This window comes from Colletotrichum aenigma, assembly GCF_013390185.1.
Source record: "Colletotrichum aenigma strain Cg56 chromosome Unknown KSG_Cg56_contig09, whole genome shotgun sequence".
NCBI classification, from domain to species: Eukaryota; Fungi; Ascomycota; class Sordariomycetes; order Glomerellales; family Glomerellaceae; genus Colletotrichum; species Colletotrichum aenigma.
The window spans coordinates 4,026,381-4,045,446 of NW_023500915.1; the positions used below are offsets into that span (position 1 = coordinate 4,026,381).

The 19,066-nt window shown below is 57.4% G+C and overlaps 6 protein-coding genes across 6 annotated transcripts; 2 read left to right on the forward strand and 4 right to left on the reverse strand.

Annotated features, from left to right (window-relative positions):
- Positions 1 to 192: 192 nt before the first annotated feature.
- Positions 193 to 1,328, forward strand: CGCA056_v013767 (uncharacterized protein; the record flags this gene model as incomplete). Its single annotated transcript, XM_037329010.1, has 5 exons — positions 193 to 538; positions 599 to 671; positions 728 to 852; positions 913 to 1,092; positions 1,147 to 1,328. The coding sequence occupies 5 exons, from the start codon at positions 193 to 195 to the stop codon at positions 1,326 to 1,328; spliced, it is 906 nt and encodes a 301-aa protein (XP_037173605.1).
- A 171-nt stretch (positions 1,329 to 1,499) lies between these two features.
- On the reverse strand, positions 1,500 to 3,317 carry MAL2-2 (Alpha-glucosidase; the record flags this gene model as incomplete). Its single annotated transcript, XM_037329011.1, has 1 exon — positions 1,500 to 3,317. One exon carries the CDS (start codon positions 3,315 to 3,317, stop codon positions 1,500 to 1,502), a length of 1,818 nt encoding a protein of 605 aa, XP_037173598.1.
- A 2,191-nt stretch (positions 3,318 to 5,508) lies between these two features.
- On the forward strand, positions 5,509 to 7,331 carry CGCA056_v013769 (Maltose permease MAL31; the record flags this gene model as incomplete). The annotated part of the gene is made up of 4 exons (XM_037329012.1): positions 5,509 to 6,025; positions 6,078 to 6,181; positions 6,230 to 6,366; positions 6,443 to 7,331. The coding sequence occupies 4 exons, from the start codon at positions 5,509 to 5,511 to the stop codon at positions 7,329 to 7,331; spliced, it is 1,647 nt and encodes a 548-aa protein (XP_037173599.1).
- A 152-nt stretch (positions 7,332 to 7,483) lies between these two features.
- On the reverse strand, positions 7,484 to 9,031 carry CGCA056_v013770 (putative sucrose utilization protein SUC1; the record flags this gene model as incomplete). The annotated part of the gene is made up of 1 exon (XM_037329013.1): positions 7,484 to 9,031. One exon carries the CDS (start codon positions 9,029 to 9,031, stop codon positions 7,484 to 7,486), a length of 1,548 nt encoding a protein of 515 aa, XP_037173022.1.
- Positions 9,032 to 9,723: 692 nt separating this feature from the next.
- CGCA056_v013771 (Uncharacterized protein) lies at positions 9,724 to 10,608 on the reverse strand (the record flags this gene model as incomplete). The annotated part of the gene is made up of 1 exon (XM_037329014.1): positions 9,724 to 10,608. One exon carries the CDS (start codon positions 10,606 to 10,608, stop codon positions 9,724 to 9,726), a length of 885 nt encoding a protein of 294 aa, XP_037173021.1.
- Positions 10,609 to 11,122: 514 nt separating this feature from the next.
- Positions 11,123 to 12,168, reverse strand: CIS3 (Cell wall mannoprotein CIS3; the record flags this gene model as incomplete). The annotated part of the gene is made up of 2 exons (XM_037329015.1): positions 11,123 to 11,947; positions 11,998 to 12,168. The coding sequence occupies 2 exons, from the start codon at positions 12,166 to 12,168 to the stop codon at positions 11,123 to 11,125; spliced, it is 996 nt and encodes a 331-aa protein (XP_037173024.1).
- Positions 12,169 to 19,066: the final 6,898 nt, after the last annotated feature.

The window sequence follows — 19,066 nt, forward strand, 5'->3', positions numbered from 1 at the left end:
GCGAGCAGATTGGGAAAATTCCGGGGTTCAGCAAGCCCCGAAGAACCGGGTGGCGCCGCTCCGTCACTTCGGGTGATGGTCAAGTTGGTTCGAAGAATCCGTCATAAAATGATCGCCATCAATATGGGAGAGTTGCAGCCCCGAACTCTATCACAACCTCAAATCACTTAGACCTGCCAAGACCTTCTCGTCATGTCTACCACCAAAAGGCTCAGGGTTGCCGTTCTTGGTCCTAAGGGGCAATGCGGCTCCTGCGTCGTCGACGAGCTCCTGTCTCGCGGCCACTCCGTTGTAGGCCTCTCACGCAACCCGCCTCGCGAGTGGCAGACACCAGGCGAGTACACGGCGGAGTCTGTTGACTTCAACTCCATCAACGAGCTCTCGGCGGCGCTGTCACGCGGTTACGACGCGATTGTGTGCGCGTATGGACCGCCCCCGGGGAACTTGCGGGCGATCTACTACGAATGTGTAGAGACGCATGCGAGAATCAAGTCTGCTCTACTCCGATCGAATCATCGAGGTTCTTTCATTGTTATTGGTAGGCTTCCCTGCAAGACATCTATGAGTAGTATGCTGACTTTGGGTGGGACATTTGAAGGCGGTGCTGGCTCTTTGCACCACAAAGACGGCTCGTCTTTTGCAGATGAACCAGATTTCCCTTATGGTGCTTGGTATGTTTCTGTCCAGCTGGAATCACATTCAGCGCGAGATGTTGACCGAATCATAGGTATAAATGGTCAGACCAGCATCTCGGATACATGATTTCTCGGGCGTCAGACCACGGCAGCACAACACTAGCTGTTTTCTCCCGGATCTTCAGATGGGCGCGCAACAATTTAGAGCATCCTGGATGTGAGACCTCCGCGCCTGCGTCCCAGCCATTGCAGTGCGAACTTCGCTGACGCAAGCCAGGGTTCTCCTGGATTCTCCGCCCGTTTGCGCGCCTGTTTCTCTCCCGCGCACGCAGGTTCATGACATCTCATGACGCAAAGGGCCTAATCACGGGGTCGCGCGTCGCTTTACACCTGTGGGAAGGCGTGACTGAGAAGTCTTGGTCATTTCTATCGCCTCCGCGGTTGCTGAGAGACAAAGGTGAGTGAGGAACAATTCTGACATCCGGGTTTTTGCGCTGACTCAACCTACCAGGGATCCGTACTGCGAAGTACGAAGTGTATGTGGACGAGCTTGACAGCCCGGGGTACCAAGCCATCTACGGCGGCATTTACAACGAGGATACGGCCGTGGCTATCGTGGACGAGGTCGAGAACAATAAGCTGGCTTATAAGCATTGGTCGTGTGTCGGGCCCATCGGTCTCGGGAAATGGTAACCTCAAGCCATCATCTATCCACATAGGTTTGATCTACTGACGTGTGCGATCTTTCGACTCGATCATTTCGTCAGTCGAGTGCTCAGCGCACAGTGCTTAATACACGCCAATTGACCTAGGATCAGATCGCAAATAATTTATCGTCTATTGGTTCTTTCACAGAACATCGCTCTAAATCTCGAAATTGGTATAAACCCTCGCCTCCCATCCCTTCAACGCAGGCGCAATCCCCTTGATAAGCCCGCCTCCCTCTCTCGTGCCAGCCAACAGCTTGACTTCACCAGCGTCACAGCCGAGCATGGCCGCCACATCTCCGGCGGTCTCCTCGTCCTTGGAGAAGTTCATCACTACAAGAGCCCTGCGCTTGACGCCCTCACGGCCCTTCACCGGCGCAGCACTCTCCTTCAGTATGATCCACGTCTTCTCGTTCTCGGGATCCAACAGCTTATGTGATCCGAACACGAAGATATCGCGGTACTGCCTCCTCAACTTGAGAACCTTCTTGTAAAACTCGAGAATGGAATCCGGGTCACCACGCTGCTTTGCGGCATTGATGGCCTTGTAGTCGTCATGCACTCGCATCCACGGCTTGGCGCCCTCTTTCGTGAACCCGGCGTTCGGACTATCGTCCCATTGGAAGGGTATCCGCGCGTGGTCTCTCGCCAAGATGCGCAGCCCGTCCATGGTCTTTGCGATCCGCTCCTGATCGCCCGAGTCCAGGGCCTCAGAGTAAAAATTACCGCTCTCAATGTCCTTGTACTCCTCGATGCCCCAACTGGCCGGCATATTGGTCATGCCAATCTCCTGGCCCTGGTACAGGAACAATGTGCCCGACATGGTAGCCTGCCAGATCGCAATCGTCTTACACGAAGCTTTCCACAGCTCGGGCGTCGAGTCATCGCCAAACCTCGAGACTGCGCGCCCATTGTCGTGGTTCTCGCAGAAGGCGGTAGCCCACGCGTCCGTCCCTTCAATGAACGACTGCCACGTCGCCGTGTAACTCTTCAACGTCGACAGCGGGAACGGCTGGAAGAGGTACTTCCCCCCGAATCCGTTGCCGTTCCCGAGCCGGATGACGGAAAACTCAAACACCATGTCCAGCTCCTGCGCCGCGGCCGAGACGTACGGGATCACCTGCGACGGGTGCGGCGTCAGGGACAGCTCGCCGACCGACACCGCATTATACGGCGCAAGCACCTTGCGGTTCATCTCGTGGATAAACTCGTGGATGCGCGGGCCGTTGCACCACATCTCGGGCGCAGGCTGGTGCGGCGAGGTCGGGTCCGTGACGGGGGCGTCGACGTAGTCGGTGCGCTTGGAGTACTTGTTCGCCGTATCGATACGGAACCCGTCGACGCCGCGCTCGAGCCAGAACCGCATCGTGTCCTCGTATATCGCCTCGCGGCACGCGGCGTTGTCCCAGTTGAGGTCGGGCTGGTCGGGCGCGTACAGGTGCAGGTAGTACTCCTGCGACTGCTCGTCCCAGGTCCACGTCGGGCCGGCGAAGTAGCCGCGCCAGTTGGTCGGCGGGTGTCTGACGCCGTCGGCGTCGTAGCGGGCGGGCTTCCAGATGTACCAGTCGCGCTTGGGATTGGCGCGCGAAGAGCGGCTCTGCTTGAACCACTCGTGCTCGACGGAGGTGTGGTTGACGACGAGGTCGAGGATGACCTTCATGCCGCGGGCGTGGCATTCCCTGAGGAGGGTGTCGACGTCCTCGACGGTGCCGTAGGGGGCGTAGATCTTTTGGTAGTCGGAGACGTCGTAGCCCATGTCTTTCTGGGGGCTCTCGAAGATGGGCGAGACCCAGACGACGTCGACGCCGAGGTCGTGGAGGTAGTCGACCTCGGCGATGAGGCCGGGGAGGTCGCCCCAGCCGTCGCCGTCCGAGTCCTTGAAGCTGGCTGGGTAGACTTGGTAGAAGGTTGCGTCCTTCCACCAGGGCTGCTTGCCCACCCAGCGGTTCTCGTCGTCCCAGACGAGAGATCCCATGGTGCGTGTCTGTTACTCTGTGTTAAGCCACACGACCATAGGGCGGAAAGCAAAGAGGAGAGAGGCGAAGAGAGAATGAGGGGGCAAATGGCGAGAGAACGTGGGAGAGTGACGTGGAGTCAAAGATCAGACGCGGCGGCGGGAGAGAATGGCATTTTGACCAGGCGCGGAAAGACTAGGCGTCGTCGGAAGTGGACGACCGCGATCAGCGGCAGTGGCAGACAAATGGCGTGGCAACATGACGGCCCATGCATCCGAAAGTGGGAAACGAGGAACCAGAAGAGTAAGAAAAGCGTGGGGAGGTTGAAGCGTCTGCGCGCGGGGTCCTGTGGTCAGTAGCTGTGGTGCATGAAGCAGGTTACCCCTCGTGGGAATCACTCCGCAAAAGGGCCGCGAAGGGGAGAGAGAGAGAGACGCGGTGCGGTGCATCGTCGAGTCGGTTGATAAGTTTGATCCAATCTCGGTGGAGATTCCGATCACAACTGGCAGCGGTTTTCCCCGCCCTGCTACCCCATGGACCATGGATTGCCCCCTCTAGACCCTCCCGAGGTGTGGTTGCCGGCGGGCGAGAGGCGCTGTTGAAGAAAGCGGAGGGCAGGAGGGGAGGTTTCAGGCGGGTGTCACACGGCGCGCATGAGCGTGTTTCTTTTCCGAAGCTTTGGATCGCCTCAATTAAACTCCGCCTTCCCGCTGATGACGGGCAGCGGATGATGCTGGAACGCGTGAACGGGTCGCGAAAGCACGTTGAGGAAACGTTTTCCTGAAGAAAAAAGGACGCGGAGACTCCGCCATCCCTGTCGGGGTTGAAAGTGGGAGAATTTGGGGTTCGGAGAACCTCCGCTAGACTCCGCACCGCCCTCCGCGCCTCCTGTTCTGCCGGGAGCCACCCACGTCAGGGCTGCCCGCCAATCAGGTGCTGCGGATCCCTCAGTGGGGCCAGACCGGTGATGGGCGGGTTCGGGGCCGGGTCTGGAGAAAAAAGGTGGATGGTCTGGAAATGGTTTGTGTAACTGACGACCCGAATCTGGGGAAACTTTTGCGAAGACTCGGAGACGCACCCCAGGGGCCTAAGGGATTTCAGCCGCTCAGATGGTGGTCCCCGTCTGCGGGGGGCCAATTTAGTTTCAACCTCGTCAGATGCGAATAGCGTCATGGGCTCACACGGCCGCAGATGTCACTTGCGGAGTCTCCTGTTGCGCCCTCGTGTGCTGCTGGCATCCCGTCTCCAGAATGGGAACCGGGCGCAGCTTGGCGTGAATCATGGAACACGATCACCAGACCTAGAACCCGGTGGCTGGCTCATATCCCTATTCCAGTGAAGCTGTTGATGTTGTTCTTGATCAGAAGCGGGTGTCGAGAGCATTCTCGACTTGAACCACCCAATCTCGTGTGCTGCCGACCACCCCACAGAGACTCGGTCCATCAACCAACCCCGATCCCCCTCATCCTCCGCTTCTCCACAATATTCCCTTTCGACTTACCTACTCACAGTGTTTTTTTGTCTTTCGGCGGCCGATTCCACACGCGTTCCACGCATCCAGTCCCCCCCCCCCATGAAGTTGAGAAAAGCCAATTCATTCGACCATCGACGTGCCCAGCAACGGGCCCCCGGCCGTGCATATGCACATCCGCTTCGGCTCTTGCTCTCCTCAGGCGATTCCACTCCGGCACCCATGTCCAGATCACCACACTCTGCACACAGAGACACACAATGCTAGTAACACACACAATGCACTCCCGAACATTGGCACCGACAAGTCTACAGACGGCCGTCAAAACCTGGGACTTCAGTATCACGCCAATCCAATCTTGCACGAGCCGGCAGCCCGCGGTCGACTCATCAGGCGTCCCATCCCGTCCCCCATTGGAGGTGCACGGTGCAGATTCCTGGGCATTTTCGTTACTCTCTACTAATTAGCGTTTTTTGTGCTTGTCCAATTTTTCTTCGATCCCCATGTTACTTTGACTACCACCTCCTTCTGGCTGTCGCTGTCTCCTCAGCTCCTGCATTCATGGTGTCCTTCGGCGAGGATAAATAAAGGCGCGAATGCCCTCCCTGTTCGATTAAATTCCTCCTCCAGGCGACTCCTTCCCGCGCAACCCGATCTCCTCTCGCCTCGCGGTCTCATCCATCCTCCATTTACACCCAATATTCCCGCCAATCTCAGGGGTCACTCCAAACCTTGCCAAAATGTCCGACTCAAAGCCCGCCTCCTCGGCGGAGGACAAGGAACTGGGCGTCCACCAGCACGCCGACGCTGCTTCTCCGAATGCCGTCCATCCCGAAGATCTCGCGGCCGAGGCAAAGCAGGCCGCCGACTCGGAGCACCAAATGACCCTCCTGGAGGCCATCACGACCTACCCCAAGGCCATCGCCTGGTCCATCCTCCTCTCCTCGACTCTCATCATGGAAGGATACGACCTCGCCCTGCTCTCCAACCTCTACTCCTCGCAGTACTTCAACCAAAAGTACGGAGCGTACAGCGAGGCCCAGGGCAAGTATATTCTCTCCGCCGCATGGCAGTCCGGGCTGTCCAACGGTGCCCGCGGTGGAGAAATCATCGGCCTCATCCTCGCCGGTTGGACCGCCGATCGGTACGGGTACAAGATGACCACCATTGGGTTCCTGGTGTTGATGATTGCCTTCATTTTCGTGCTGTTCTTTGCGCCGAACGTGAAGATCTTGGTGCTGGGAGAGGTCCTCTGTGGTAAGTTTTGAGGATGTCTGTAGTTGACTTCCTCGTTTTTGACGGTGGCCAGGAATCCCATGGGGCGCCTTCCAGAGCGTAACTCCCGCATACGCCTCCGAAGTCGCTCCCGTCGTCCTGAGACCCTACCTCACGACGTTCATCAACATGTGCTGGGTGAGCTTCCTCCCTCCACTCTCAGACGGACGCAACTAACAAGCGCAGGTCATCGGCCAATTCTTTGCTGCTGCAGTCAACAAGGGCTCCTTCCAACACGCCAATGAATGGGCGTACCGGATCCCCTTCGCAGTCCAATGGGTCTGGCCCGTCCCGATCCTCGTCGGCGTCTGCTTCGCCCCTGAGTGAGTCTCACCTCCTCTCACCCAGGATTCACTTACATCCCACCGGCAAAACCCCCCCACTAACACACTCCCCCAGATCTCCCTGGTGGTACGTCCGCCACAACAACAAGCCCGCCGCCAGAGCGTCCCTCCTCCGCCTCACCTCCCGCAACCAGCCCAACTTCAACCCGGACGAGACCATCGCCATGATCAAGCACACCAACGAGATGGAGAAGCGCGTCAAGGAGGGCGTCACCTACGCCGACTGCTTCCGCGGCACCGACCTGCGCCGCACCGAGATCGTCATCGGCATCTGGCTCGTCCAAACCCTCGGCGGCCAGAACCTCATGGGCTACTTCTCCTACTTCCTCGTCCAGGCCGGCATGGACGCCAACAACTCCTTCTCCCTCTCCATGGGCCAGTACGCCCTCGGCATGGTCGGCACCGCCGGCTCCTGGTTCCTCATGCACAAGCTCGGCCGCCGGACGATCCACTTCTCCGGCCTCTGCGCGCAGTTCACCCTCCTCCTCATCGTCGGCTGCCTCTCCTTCTCCGGCACCAACGCCGCCGTCTGGGCCATCGCCGCCATGCTCATCATCTTCACCTTCGTCTACGACTTCACCGTCGGGCCCGTCACCTACTCCCTCATCTCCGAGCTGTCCTCCACCCGCCTCAAGGCCAAGACCATCGTCATGGCCCGCGCCGGCTACAACGCCAGCAACATCTTCGTGAACGTCATGACAAACTACCAGCTCTCGTCCACCGCGTGGGACTGGGGCGCCCGCACCGCCTTCTTCTGGGCGGGCACCTGCCTGCTGTCCTCCGTCTGGGTCTACTTCCGCGTCCCCGAGCCAAAGGGCCGCACGTACGCCGAGCTGGACCTGCTCTTCGAGCACGGCGTCTCGGCGAGGAAGTTTGCAAGCACAAAGATCGACCCGTACTCGCGGGAGCTCAGCAGCGAGAAGAAGCTCGTCGAGGAGCATTGAATGTCCTTTTTTTGATGTACAATGAAATCTGGTTGAAAAAGAAAACTCGTTAAATACCCTGGATATTGTGTACCACTAGATAGTATCCCTAGCGTAACCATGCCTAATGAACATCCCCATGCTTTTCCCCCTTTTCCTGTGATATACACACCTCACGTCGGATGCCCCGACTGCCCCGGCGTCCCCCCTCCGAGCACCATACTCGGCACCGCCTGCTGGATATGCTTATCCAACAACTCGTCATATATAGAGTTTCCCCCAGGCAGCCTCGTAATCAGCCGCCGCATATAATTCAAATCATCCTCCGGGCCCGCGCCCATCCTGTGCGGACTACTCGGCGTGATCGGCACCCTCGCCAACACATCCACCGCCGCGCTCGCAATGTCAAACAGCTTCTCCGTCAGTCCCACCCCGTGCACCTTGATGCTGTCCACCGGCAGGTCCCGCGTCGAGAGCACCAGGTCCTTGGCCACCTCCAGCGGGTAGTGGTACGTCATGCTGCTCTGCGCCGCCTCCTCCGCCACCTGCAAATACCCGAACCGCAGCCGCAGCTGCCAGAGGATGATGCGCAGCCACAGCTGCGTGACCCTCAGATTCGCCTTCTGCGTGTCCTTGAGCTCGCTGCTCGCGCGCAGCGCCGAGTTCACCGCCGTCTCGATCAGCGTCAGCGCCGCGTTCGACGGCGGCGTCGCCACCTTCTCCTGGTTCAGCAGCGCGATGAAGCTCGTGTCCAGCGGCGCGAACAGCCCCGCCAGGCTCCAGAACCCGGAAAGCAGGTGCGGGTCCCCCTCGTCCATGGCCGGGCTCTCCGCCGTGATCTGCAGCGTCACGGGCCGCCGGTACCGGATCCCGTGCGACCGCTCCGAGACCAGCAGCACCCAGAACAGCCGGTCCGCCAGCGCGCGCGGCGCCGACTCCGTGTTCATCCGCAGCAGCAGGAACAGCGTCGTCGCCTCGCGGAGAAACAGAAACGCCTGGCTGTGGTGGAACAGCGCCGAATGGCACGCGTACAGGAAGAAGGTCAGCAGGCACTGCTCGAAGCTCGGGTTGCTCCGGCGCGCAAAGTTGCGGTGCGCGGCGAGCGCCTCCTCGAAGAGCATGCGGCCGTGCAGCGCGTTCTTCTCCGGGATCAGCCCGCGCACGAAAAGGCTCTCCGGCTCCTCGACCTGCAGCAGGACGAGCGCGCACACGGCCGTTAGCAGGCAGTGGGCCTCCATGCCGGGCTCGCCGCTGGGCCCGGCAACGACCTTGAGGTGCGCCACGTACTCGGGCGTCAGGATCGGGATCGTCGGGTGCAGGCGCGCGAAGAAGCGGTCGACGCAGTAGTCCATGACGCGGGCGGGCAGCAGCTCGGCCATGCGCTGGACGGCCTCGTGCGGGACATGACCGAAGGCCTGGCTGCCGTCCGAGACCCAGGCCAGCGAGACGGGGCCGGGCAGGCCGAGGCACTGGTCGCCGAGGCCGGCATCGACGCAGCGCTTGCAGGGGCGGTACTCGTTGCAGGCGCGGCGGAGGTTCTTGCAGCGGGCGCAGGCGCGGGAGACCTGGGCGCGTTTGGGGCGGGAGGTCGGCTTGCCTCCGTCATGGTTGTTGTTGTTGTTGTCGGCCGCGTCCTCGCTGCTCAGTTCGGTGCGCTTGCCGAGGTGGGAGCTGCTGGCCGGGGATATTGAGGACGGACTAGCTGCTGGGGGGGACACCATCGTCTTTTGCATCGGGACGCCTCATTGTTGAGAGTTTTTGTCTTCTGGTTTGTGGCGTAGTCAAGATGAGGCGGACATTGAAAGACGGGGCCGGTGAGTTGAGTTGTGTGTGTGAAGGTGAGAATGAAATTTGCCTTTTTGGGGTTTCTGCGGGTTGATTGGAGTCACCCCCAGCCGGGCCAAGGAAAAGGATGTTCAACGGTGTGTCGTTCCATTTACATGGAGCGACCAGGTAGACCCCGTCTACGAATACGGTCCCGTCTGCTGTTGAGTGGCGGTCACGTGCGGCTGCTGGACTTTCACCCCGCTAATTTCTCAGGCCCCGGCTTGTGCGAATATACCCTTCGGTGTTAATTCGTACTGTGTTCAATCGCTGTGTTTTCGTGGCTTGACTGCCATTGGCACGGGTTCGTGATATTGCCGCCCGAGTGAGGAGGATTCGTTGATCGACCGCACCGATGAAACTCTAGAGGGCGCAATTGCAACCTGCGCATGTCAAGATGAACCGAGGCTTTCCGTGTAATGGCATCATCCAAAAAGAAGAAAGGATGACAGGTCGTATGTCCGAGCGGTGTCTATGAGATGGAGAGAAAAAACGGTGCTGTCTGTCTCTTTGGGAGCAGCCCCCAGAACGCCTTCGCTATGCAAATTGTGCCACCCCTGACTGAACCCCAGATATTCCCCACAGCAAATCACTTTTGCCGAATGTTCTTGGCCTTGCGCTTCTTGAACACCACAGCAGGTGCCGCGGCTTCCGTGGATTCCACGCCGTCTTCCTCCTTCTTCACCCCGTCGGCATCGGCGATTGGCCCCAACGCCGCTGCCGAAAGCTTGTCGCCAGCCTCGTCCTCTTCAGCCTTGATAGCGGGCACGTCTGATGTCACCGCCGCCGCAGCCTCGTCTGCGCCCTCCTCCTTCTTGACACTGTCCTCCGCAGCAGCAGACTCCTCCTTCTTCGGCCGGAACAGCGTGTCGGCGCTGAGCAGCGCGTCGAGCTCCTTGTCGTCCTCCGGCATCGCCCTCATACCGCCCCATTTCCTGGGCTTCTTGAACAGCCCCCGCACGGCGTCCTCCTCTTCCTTCTCCTCCTCCGTCTGCTCGCGCTTCCGGACGCCGACGGCCTTCGCCTCCACGGGCTTCTCCTTGGCCGCATCCTCGTCCACGACCTTTGTCGCAGTGACGGTCCACTCGCCCGCCATCGCCATATCGCCTCGGAACTCGGTAGGTATCGATACGCCCATCTCCGCGAGCTGCTCCATCTGCCTCTTCCTCGCCGCCTCCGTCCCGCCGGGCGCCGGTGCCGGCGCGCTGCTGCTCGAGCCTGGCTTCGCAAATGACGTAGATGATGATGAAGATCCCGAGGCGACGCCCTTCAGGCGCTCAATCTCGCGGCGCGCGCGGTCTTTGTCGCGCTCCTCTTGCTCATGGCCGCGGTGGAGGTCTCGCAGGAAGCGCTTGAGCGCGCCCTGGTGCTTGCCGGTGGCTTCGTGGTTCTGGCGCTCGATTTTGGTGTCGCGGACGAAGATGCCGCAGTGCTTGCACCAGTATTTCGGCGTTGATTTCCAGTATTCGGACATTTTGAGGGTTGGGGGTGGTTGGTTTGGGGTGAAGTGGAAGTGGAAGAAATGGGCAAAAGACGTCACTGGGGAAAGGCGCGTGCTAGAATTCGAGGTGCACGGTTAGTTGGTCTGTGCACCCATGCAATGGATGATCCCTGCAGACTACCCACCCCCCGCCTTCCCTGAGGTGGTTTGGAGCTGCTTCAACTGCTCCGTATCACCGACTCGCATGTCACACATCAGAATCATGTTCACATCAAACGGCACTGAAAGGTTTTGCAGTAGAAGACTGCTCGTTTTAGTCTATTGGGATTACTACCCGGGGAATTATATTTCTCCCTAATCCGTTTACAAGCCTGCAAACCTGTCCAGCCCAATCCCCAAAGACAAAAGCCGTGTATCTCGTGATGGTATTCATTCCATTAAAATGCCCAAAACAGGCCAAGTGAAGAATCGTAAGCGAAACATTATCTCCTCCGAGACCCGATGAGGTCTTTCCCCCCGAAAGCCAAAAGGCACATGGCGCTTGTCATTAAATCATGTACACAACGGCCATCAGACCAGCGACCAAGGCAACGAAAGGAGCCGGAACAATGTGCTGGCCCGCGGCGACAGGAGGAGCGGCGGGAGTCGTGCTCGAGGGCGTGGCGGGAGCAGTGGTAGCCGGGGGCTGGACGGTAGTGGTGGTGTTGACGGCAGGAGGAGCGACAGGGGGCTGCGAAGCGGCAGGCTGAGACGGCTGGACGGGGGGAGCAGCCGGGGTGGTGACGGGAGGCGCAGCGGGGGGAGCGACAGGAGTTCCCGGGGGAGGCGCAGCGGGGGCAGAAGGAGCCGGCGCAGACGGGGCAGGAGGAGCGGGAGGAGCGGGAGTGACGGTGACGGGGGGGAGCTCTCCACAGGGAGTCGTGTGGCCCTGGATCTGGCCATCGCCAATCTGGCAGATGGGGACGGGGACGGTGGTGGGGACGACCTGGGGCTGACCGTCACCGATGACGGTAACGACAGTGGTGGCGACCATGGTGGTTCCAACGATGTTGCCGGAGGGAACAGGGGCGTCAGAGCCGCAAGGTAGGACGCTCAGGTGGATGGGAGAGCACTGAGGAGCCCAGCTTCTATCGTACAGGTTGGAGAAGTCTCCAGACTGGCACTGGTAGAAGGTAGTCGAGCCACCGAGGGCGAGGGAGCCGTTGCCGCAGACGGAGAAGCCAGAGGTGTAGATGACACCGGACTGGGGAGGGCCGTCGAACTGGAACTGGTAGTTGGCGACGATGGATCCAATGCGGCCCTGGGAGTCGGTGAGGACACTGTCCTTCAGGGTCAGGTCAAGAGCGCCCTTCTGGCCGCAGTTGCTGCGAGTCTGGTGATTTGTTAGCAGGAGCTCTCATAATTGGCAACGGATGATCCTACCTCGAGGCTGCGCTTGCCGAGACCGACGATGGTGATGCCGAAGTTGCCAGAGTACGAGGTCTGGCAGCCAGCGGGAGCAGCCTCCTTAGGAGCAAGGGCGGCGCTGCCGGCCTGGGGCATGGCCATAACGGCGCTGGCTAGGGTAGCGAGAACGGAAGCCGAGTACATCATCTTGTCTGAAAATTTGTTTGTTAGAAAAAGATTCCACAAAAAGGCGAATCGTGACTTTTTGTAGACGAAGGAAATGTGAAGATTCAGAAAAGACCAGGCCAATTCGTCATGAGCGGGAGAGACTCGGGCAACCGGGATCTCAATGAATCCCGGCTTCTCTCGCTGGTGACCATCAGAGGCACCTGACTTTGGTGAAATTCGGAAGGCGGATCGCGCAAACGTGGCGATAGAAACTGGAAGTGACAACGAGGGAGGCGCCGACGGCCATCCCACGATGAAGACGATGGAGCCAAAGAAGTGATGTTGACATACCTGAGGTTGTGAGAGCGAGTAGGCGGTGTGTGGTTTTTGTAAGAGTATGCTGATCTGTCGAGGTCACAACAAGGTCGAAATTGCTTGGTTGAGGAGCAAGTTGTTGTTGTAGCCAGAGAAAATCTTCCACAGCCAAGATCTTTTTTTTCAGAGATGAGGTGGTGAATGGTGTCCCCAAAAGTTTCTGACCCGCTTGGTCCAACAATGAATTCGTTCACAAAGCACAAAAGAGGCGGGTGCTTCCTTGGGTGTGGTTTCCTCTGTGCAGCTGCCGCGTGGGATGACGGGAGTGTGAGATCGGGTAGGGCCTTGTTCTTCCGTCGGTACTTCAAGCTCGGATGGAGGTGGTGTTCAACTGTTGCCTAAGCCCAGCCACGCGATGTTGTGGATAATGAGTGTCGAAGGGTCGGTGGAAGGTAAAAGTGGTAAGTAAGAACAGTGAACAAAACGTGGCAGGCAGGTTGGTTTAGGGTGGACCTATGAGCGAGAGTATTGCCAGGGATGGAAGAGGTGAATCCTAGAGAGCAGAGGGAGAGATGATGGAGGGAGGGCTGGGGGTTCATATACAGAACGAGGGAGCCGCGTGAGTAAGGACAGCGATTAGGGTAGCAGATAAGCTTCAGTCATGGATATTGCGCGTCTTTGACGTCTAGAATGTGGATATGATGGAGCAAATGTGCTTAGGATTGCAGTAGTGTTGTTGTGTGGTGTAAGTAGCCGTCCTGTTTGTATGTATGGGCCGGAGTTGTGTCTTTCCCCCATGGTCCTGGCCTTGTACAGAGGCATGCAGACTGCATGCAAACGGTACCTTCAACAAAGCGAGACTGCATATACTTGCAGCTCGCTATGCCACACTTGTGTCAACTCCACAGCCACTTTGCCCGCATGTTTATCCATCTAGCTGGCTGGTATGATGTTGTGGTGGGTGGATGAGTGATGGTTGTTGTGCGCAAGACCAGGGTTCGGGTGGTTGGGAGGTCGCCTCCAGCAACAGGGCTGGGCTGGGGACACCCCTCGACTAGGATGATCCAAGTGCGGCACAGCAGGGCAGCTGTGAGGCCCAAAGTCAAAGTCACTGGACTCTTCACCGGGCCTTGTGATGTCAGAGGTAGAGCACAGGTTTCCCCCGTCGAGTCATTGGTGAGGGGTGAGGATACCGTCTGCTAGCGATTCGGACGAACCGGGGGCTTGAGGCGAAGGGGTTGCTTGCCGGCTATTTTGGAAAAACACTCTATTCTGTGCTCGGGTTTACCAAATATGTTGATTTGCCCCAAAAAGACGCCGAGAGCTCTTGGCCTGTCAGACGTCGTAGCGTAGAGCGATTGATGATTGAGAAACCGAGGATAGAGTGCTGGATTGGATGCGACCACCGGCCTGTCTTGTGTTGAGACAAGAGGCTTGTGCAGCGAACCGCTACGCTGCTGCGAGAACCAGCCCAGAGCTGGAAGGCCCTGATGTGTGTCTTGAATGCGGTGTGGTGTGGCTACTGCCGATCAGGTACCACGGCCGAAGCGAATCAGGTGGAATGTTGAACTTGAATTCAGTTGGGCTTGTTTAGTGAGATGCTTGGGCTGCGGAGGCAGACCGAGAGAGAAAGTCTTGTTTGGGTATGCATTAGCAGCGGTCAGTCGTCTGCTGGTGTGGTTGGTGTTGTTGGTGGTGGTGGTAGTGGTGGTGCGGCGTGCTGTGGTAGTGGGCGCGCGGCGGGGAAACGGAGGCTGCGGGTGGCCGGCACTGAAGGCGGTTCCTGGACTTGGCCAGTCCTTAGGCTGTCTTGACTTGCCGTGCCGTAGCGTTGGCTGTGGGCTGGTGAGGGGCCGGAAGAGGGGGCGAACCAGGGTTGTGCTTCGATCGATCCGAGAGGGGTTGGCCGGCTTTGCTGGCTGTGGATGTGCAAGTCGACGTGGAGGACGGTATTGGTGGACGACGTGGACGAATGGTGCGGATCTGCGATCGATGGGCAAACGGGACATTAGGATTCGTCCCTTTGGCTGAGGAGAATTCGATGCCTATTGGAACGTTGGAGTAGCAAACATGGTCCCTAACGTGGAAAAGGAAAAGGGGCCAGCATTCCTCAGGTTGAGATTGGCTGGCGAGAGCTTGGAGGAGATTTCCATGTCTTGATCCCATCCCTAGAGCTGTGGACTCTCTAGCCGGTGGTCGACAGAGGCCCGGACTTTCTGCACGACCAAGACAGTTTTTTTTCGTTGCTTTTTGGTATCCCTTGGTGCAGAACGGCGTCGCTGTCACTGCGAGTTCTAATTGTGAAAGAGGCAAGAGATCCTCCTGGGATATCCGTTGTCGGGACAAACCTCGGTGCTGCCCCGTCTGGCAGATGTCAAAATTCGGGTACTTCGGACGGAGAAGACCATGTTGTCAGCTCATAGATGGTGCGCCGTCACACTTTGTCTTTCTTCCATACCAGCCAGAGCAGTACAACGTGGGTTCAAATCCCTTCATCTCATGGAGCGTGCGACCTCGCCCGAGAATACTCTCGTGCGGCATCCTGGAGCCGAAAACAGGAATCTTGAACACGGCGTCCTAGGGTCCGGGGAATTCGAGGTCATTTGGCCGGTCGGGAGCTGGTGGTGCGTTTCAGCCAACTTCTCGTCATGATATCACCGTGTGAATATCGGCGATTATCAGAAGTCATTAAAGACCTGCAGTCCGTCCCCTCACTACCGTGCTGTCACCCGGTCGGAAAGGGTGGATCGGAGGCGTGGACGTCGGCTCGAGGGGGTTTGGAGAGAAGTTATCCGCCCATGTGAATCGACCAAAAAGGAAGCTCAGAGAACTCAAGCCAAGGAAAAACGAGGTTTGGTCTGGGCCGGGGCGTCTTTGGGGTCGACGACACCCGCAGCCAAGCAGTGCTTAACAGGGGCCATTGCATGCTGTACCCGTCAAGCAGCTCGCTAAGGCCGCCAAGGCCAGGCGCCCTGCATTAGCACCGCCCGCCAGTGTCTGAGCCTGTGTCGATCCGCCCACTCCGAGAGAGGGAATGGGAGAGAGCTCTCTGGACATCTTGCCGCCAATCCAAGGTGCTGTTCTGTCCTGGCCTGGCACTGGCCCGTGAAGCGGTGGGTGGATACCAGTCGAGGTGGGGAGCGCTTGTTAGAGTCTCTTGTTCGGGCCGCATAAATCAGGCCAGTGGCATTCCTCCTCGCCCTCCAGCAGTGCTTTTCGAGAGACCGGAGGCCGTCTCCGGAATGATGAATTCCAGAACTAACAGCCAAGTGCCAGCTCTAGTTTGTTTTCGAAGCCTGCCATTGGGACGCCGCCGAACGGGAGGCTGCCTTGTAGAGACAAGTCCGCTTCGTCCGTTAGACTTGGATATGCAGGGGACAGGGGGAGAAGTTTGCGAGCCTCTTTCTTCAGGCGGCGCTGTGTTTTCCCTGTTTAGCTGACTGTGTGTTGTTGTGTGCCTGACGGCCTCGTATACAAACGAGATACGAGAATGCGTGCGCCAGCGACCGAGAGCGATGCGCGTGGAGAGAAATTTGTCAGAATGGCGATGTACACAGTCGATGCCACCGGTCATTGTTGTGATCCAGATCAATGTCCTTTGGCGATAGAGCGTCCGATATGCCGGCTCAGCTGAACCTGCCGACTCCCGTATTCCCAGTCTGTCATCCGGAGACGACTTCCTCTCCAGTCAACACGGCAGCGGACTGACGGACTGACATGTTGACGGCGGTTACTGCTGCCGAATCGTGGCTTGCGGTCTTGATTGTCTTGTGCACCGTGCCTGCAGCGAGTAAATTGTGCCGGAGTTATGACAGCTTGATTTGGGTCTGCGGTGCCGAGATGGGGGGAAATTCCGTGCGACACTCGCGTCTTTTGGCTCCCGTCCTCAACTTCAGCACCCGCGCTAGACGGGATAGAAGCGTCCACGTGTGGTTGCGGCGTGGCTGCGAACGTTTCTGTCGGTTTCCGCTCCATGCTCAAAGCGTCTTTGTGCTGCTGGATGGCTTCCAGCATAAGGGATCTGCGGGCAGAGGAGACAATCCATCAATCGCAAGCGCCGTTCCCCTCAGGGCTCTCCCTAGCCCGTAGGTATCCGTCAGGTAGGTCACCACAGGGCAGGGGTTCAGGTGATGGAGCGAAGGCGGCCATGATCATCGGCAGAGTTTGGCAACATCGGATTTTCGTGTAATGCATGTTTTCTTGGTTCCTATGTCGAATTGAGCTGCGCGCATGCATCAGCGAGGCGGCTGATTTTGACTTTGGAGTTTGTTCAGCAGCATGATGCAACCAGAGCAAGAGGGCACTTCCCGTCAGCCCAGGCCTTCCTCGGGCCCCTCTTTCCCGGGCGGACATTTTACCCGACAATCTGCCGAGGGGCTCCTCACACTGCGGCGCTGCAGACGGCCCACTGAGTGGATGCCTTGGCATGGAGACATCCGTCTTCGCTCCAACTTCCAACGACCATTCATCCCTTGATCACACAGCATCTCACCTTCACGCGGCAAACGTAGCCTCGCTTCTGCCAAAGACCGTTTTGAGGAACGGTCGAGTCTCAGTTTGGCACATTTCGAGAGGCTCGACGACTTCTAACAGCCTGGCGCTTTGTTCGTCACAAGGTATTGTCCCAGCCTGAACTGTTCTAGTCAATACTATTGTAGATTTTCATATATCATACTATTTGTTTTCCGTAAGTTCTCAACGCTTTAGTTTCTGCATTGCTAAGTACATCTTGAAGCCGAGAACGTGTAGTTGGGAGCTTGGTTGTTGGGTGTGGGGAAAAACAGTAAGTTTACCAATCGTCAAAGTTCTCAGATGCTCACACGTGTCTGAAGGTGTTTACAGCGCGGCGAAAATTATGTGAAAGGCACGGCCAGCTATCCGACAAGATACCCTCGCTTGGCTGACACTGAGAGCTGCGGCCTCACGAGCCACAGTTAGGCAATCTTGCGCCTTGTCGCATGCGACGGGACTGAGTGGCCGCCGCAAAGCTCCCTGATGATGGTCGTCGGGCGCTACCTTACTCTTCAGCGGGCGATGATAAGGCCACCCAGCAGGCAAACATTCTGGCAGATGGTTGCTGCCTTAGGCCCCACCCCAGAAGGTGAAGCTGCGGTACCCTTATGGGCAACGTCCGTCTTTGAATCGGTCACCAACAGCATCCGGCCAGATGGTCGAGGGGTGGTTGTGCGATGACTAGCTGGCGTTGACGTTCCGCAGTGAGTCAGCGTACGCATCGTTCGATCCTCGATAGCGCCACTGTTGGACCTCCCTTTTTTTTCCTTTTTTTTTTATTTTTTTTTTTTTTTTTTTTTTGTGATCTCAAAAGTCGGATGGTGTTATTTTTGCTCCATCTGCTGTCATTCGCTGGACCCTGTTCAAGTCTCTAATCTCAGCAGCCACCTGAAAATTGTCAGCAGTCTTATCTTTTGTAAATTATTCTGCTGAGCATGCCCTCCCTAGCTTCCTTCATAATGTGAAGCATTGCTTTTGGGTCCTGGTGAAGCTTACTGCAGATAAAACGTAAACTACGGGACAGCCTTCCATTCTATTCTCCCTCTCACTCCCTGCTCCTATTGAAGAAAAGCTCGTAACGCACGTGGTGTGGTCTAACTTAAGTGAGGCGTCGAATACCAGCGTGAGGGCATTGACAAATTTAAACTTGCAAGTAGACTATTTTGGAAGGAGCAGCTAGGCGGTTGCCTGCCAGGTCCAAACGTAGCAAAAACACTCTCCATGTGACATTATGTTCAGGCAAGCCTTCAATTATGAGGGAAGTCACGTTGAGATTCTTCCATTCCTTTGAGCAAGGATACTTGGCCATAATAACTCAGGCCATTCGTCCAGACAATTGAGCTGACTCCGTTTCCTGCCTACCTTATCTAAGGGCAGTCCTTAGATAACATCAGCAACAACCAAGAGGGTTCTCGGCTATAAATACCTGAGCTTAGGAAACGACTCGGCCCGCCCTTACGGGCTCCGTTTCTTTGTTGACATAACATGAAAAGTGAACACTGCGAAGTTGCAGGCAACTTGCCCTGCCCCCTAGCTTCGGCATGGGAAATGAATTTTGAGTTATGGAGTCATATATACAATCATCATTGACTTATTTGCAGGAAATTTCAGCGTATATATCAATACGTTGGCTGCCAGCGATACCCACGTAGAAAGGCCGCTATCTGTTGTCATTCTATTGCCGTTATTAGATCGTTCAGGGCTTCTGTGAAAGTGAGACGTCGGTGCCCCTGCAGCTCACGATAGATCATAGCGTTCAGGTAGTTGAAGTTCCAGGTTGAAGCTCCAGGTGAATTGCTGGGTAGGGCCAGACCTTAGTTTATGAGACTTGGGTTGGGTAATGCTAGTAAAGTTGCCCAAAGTGAGCTCGCCGTGCGCACGGCGAAATGTTCTCCGGGGCTGCATGTCCTCCAGGCCAGGTTGCCTTTATAGGAAGCTCAGCTACCCTCCTTTCCAACAATTCGGCTGGGTGGTCGAGGGGTGGTTGTACGATGACTAGCTGGCGTCGACGTTCCGCGGTGAGTCAGCGTACCTATCCTTCGATTGCCAAATCGGCCATTCTTTTTTGTTTTTTCCCGTTTTTAATCTCACTATCTATTCGTCCGATAAC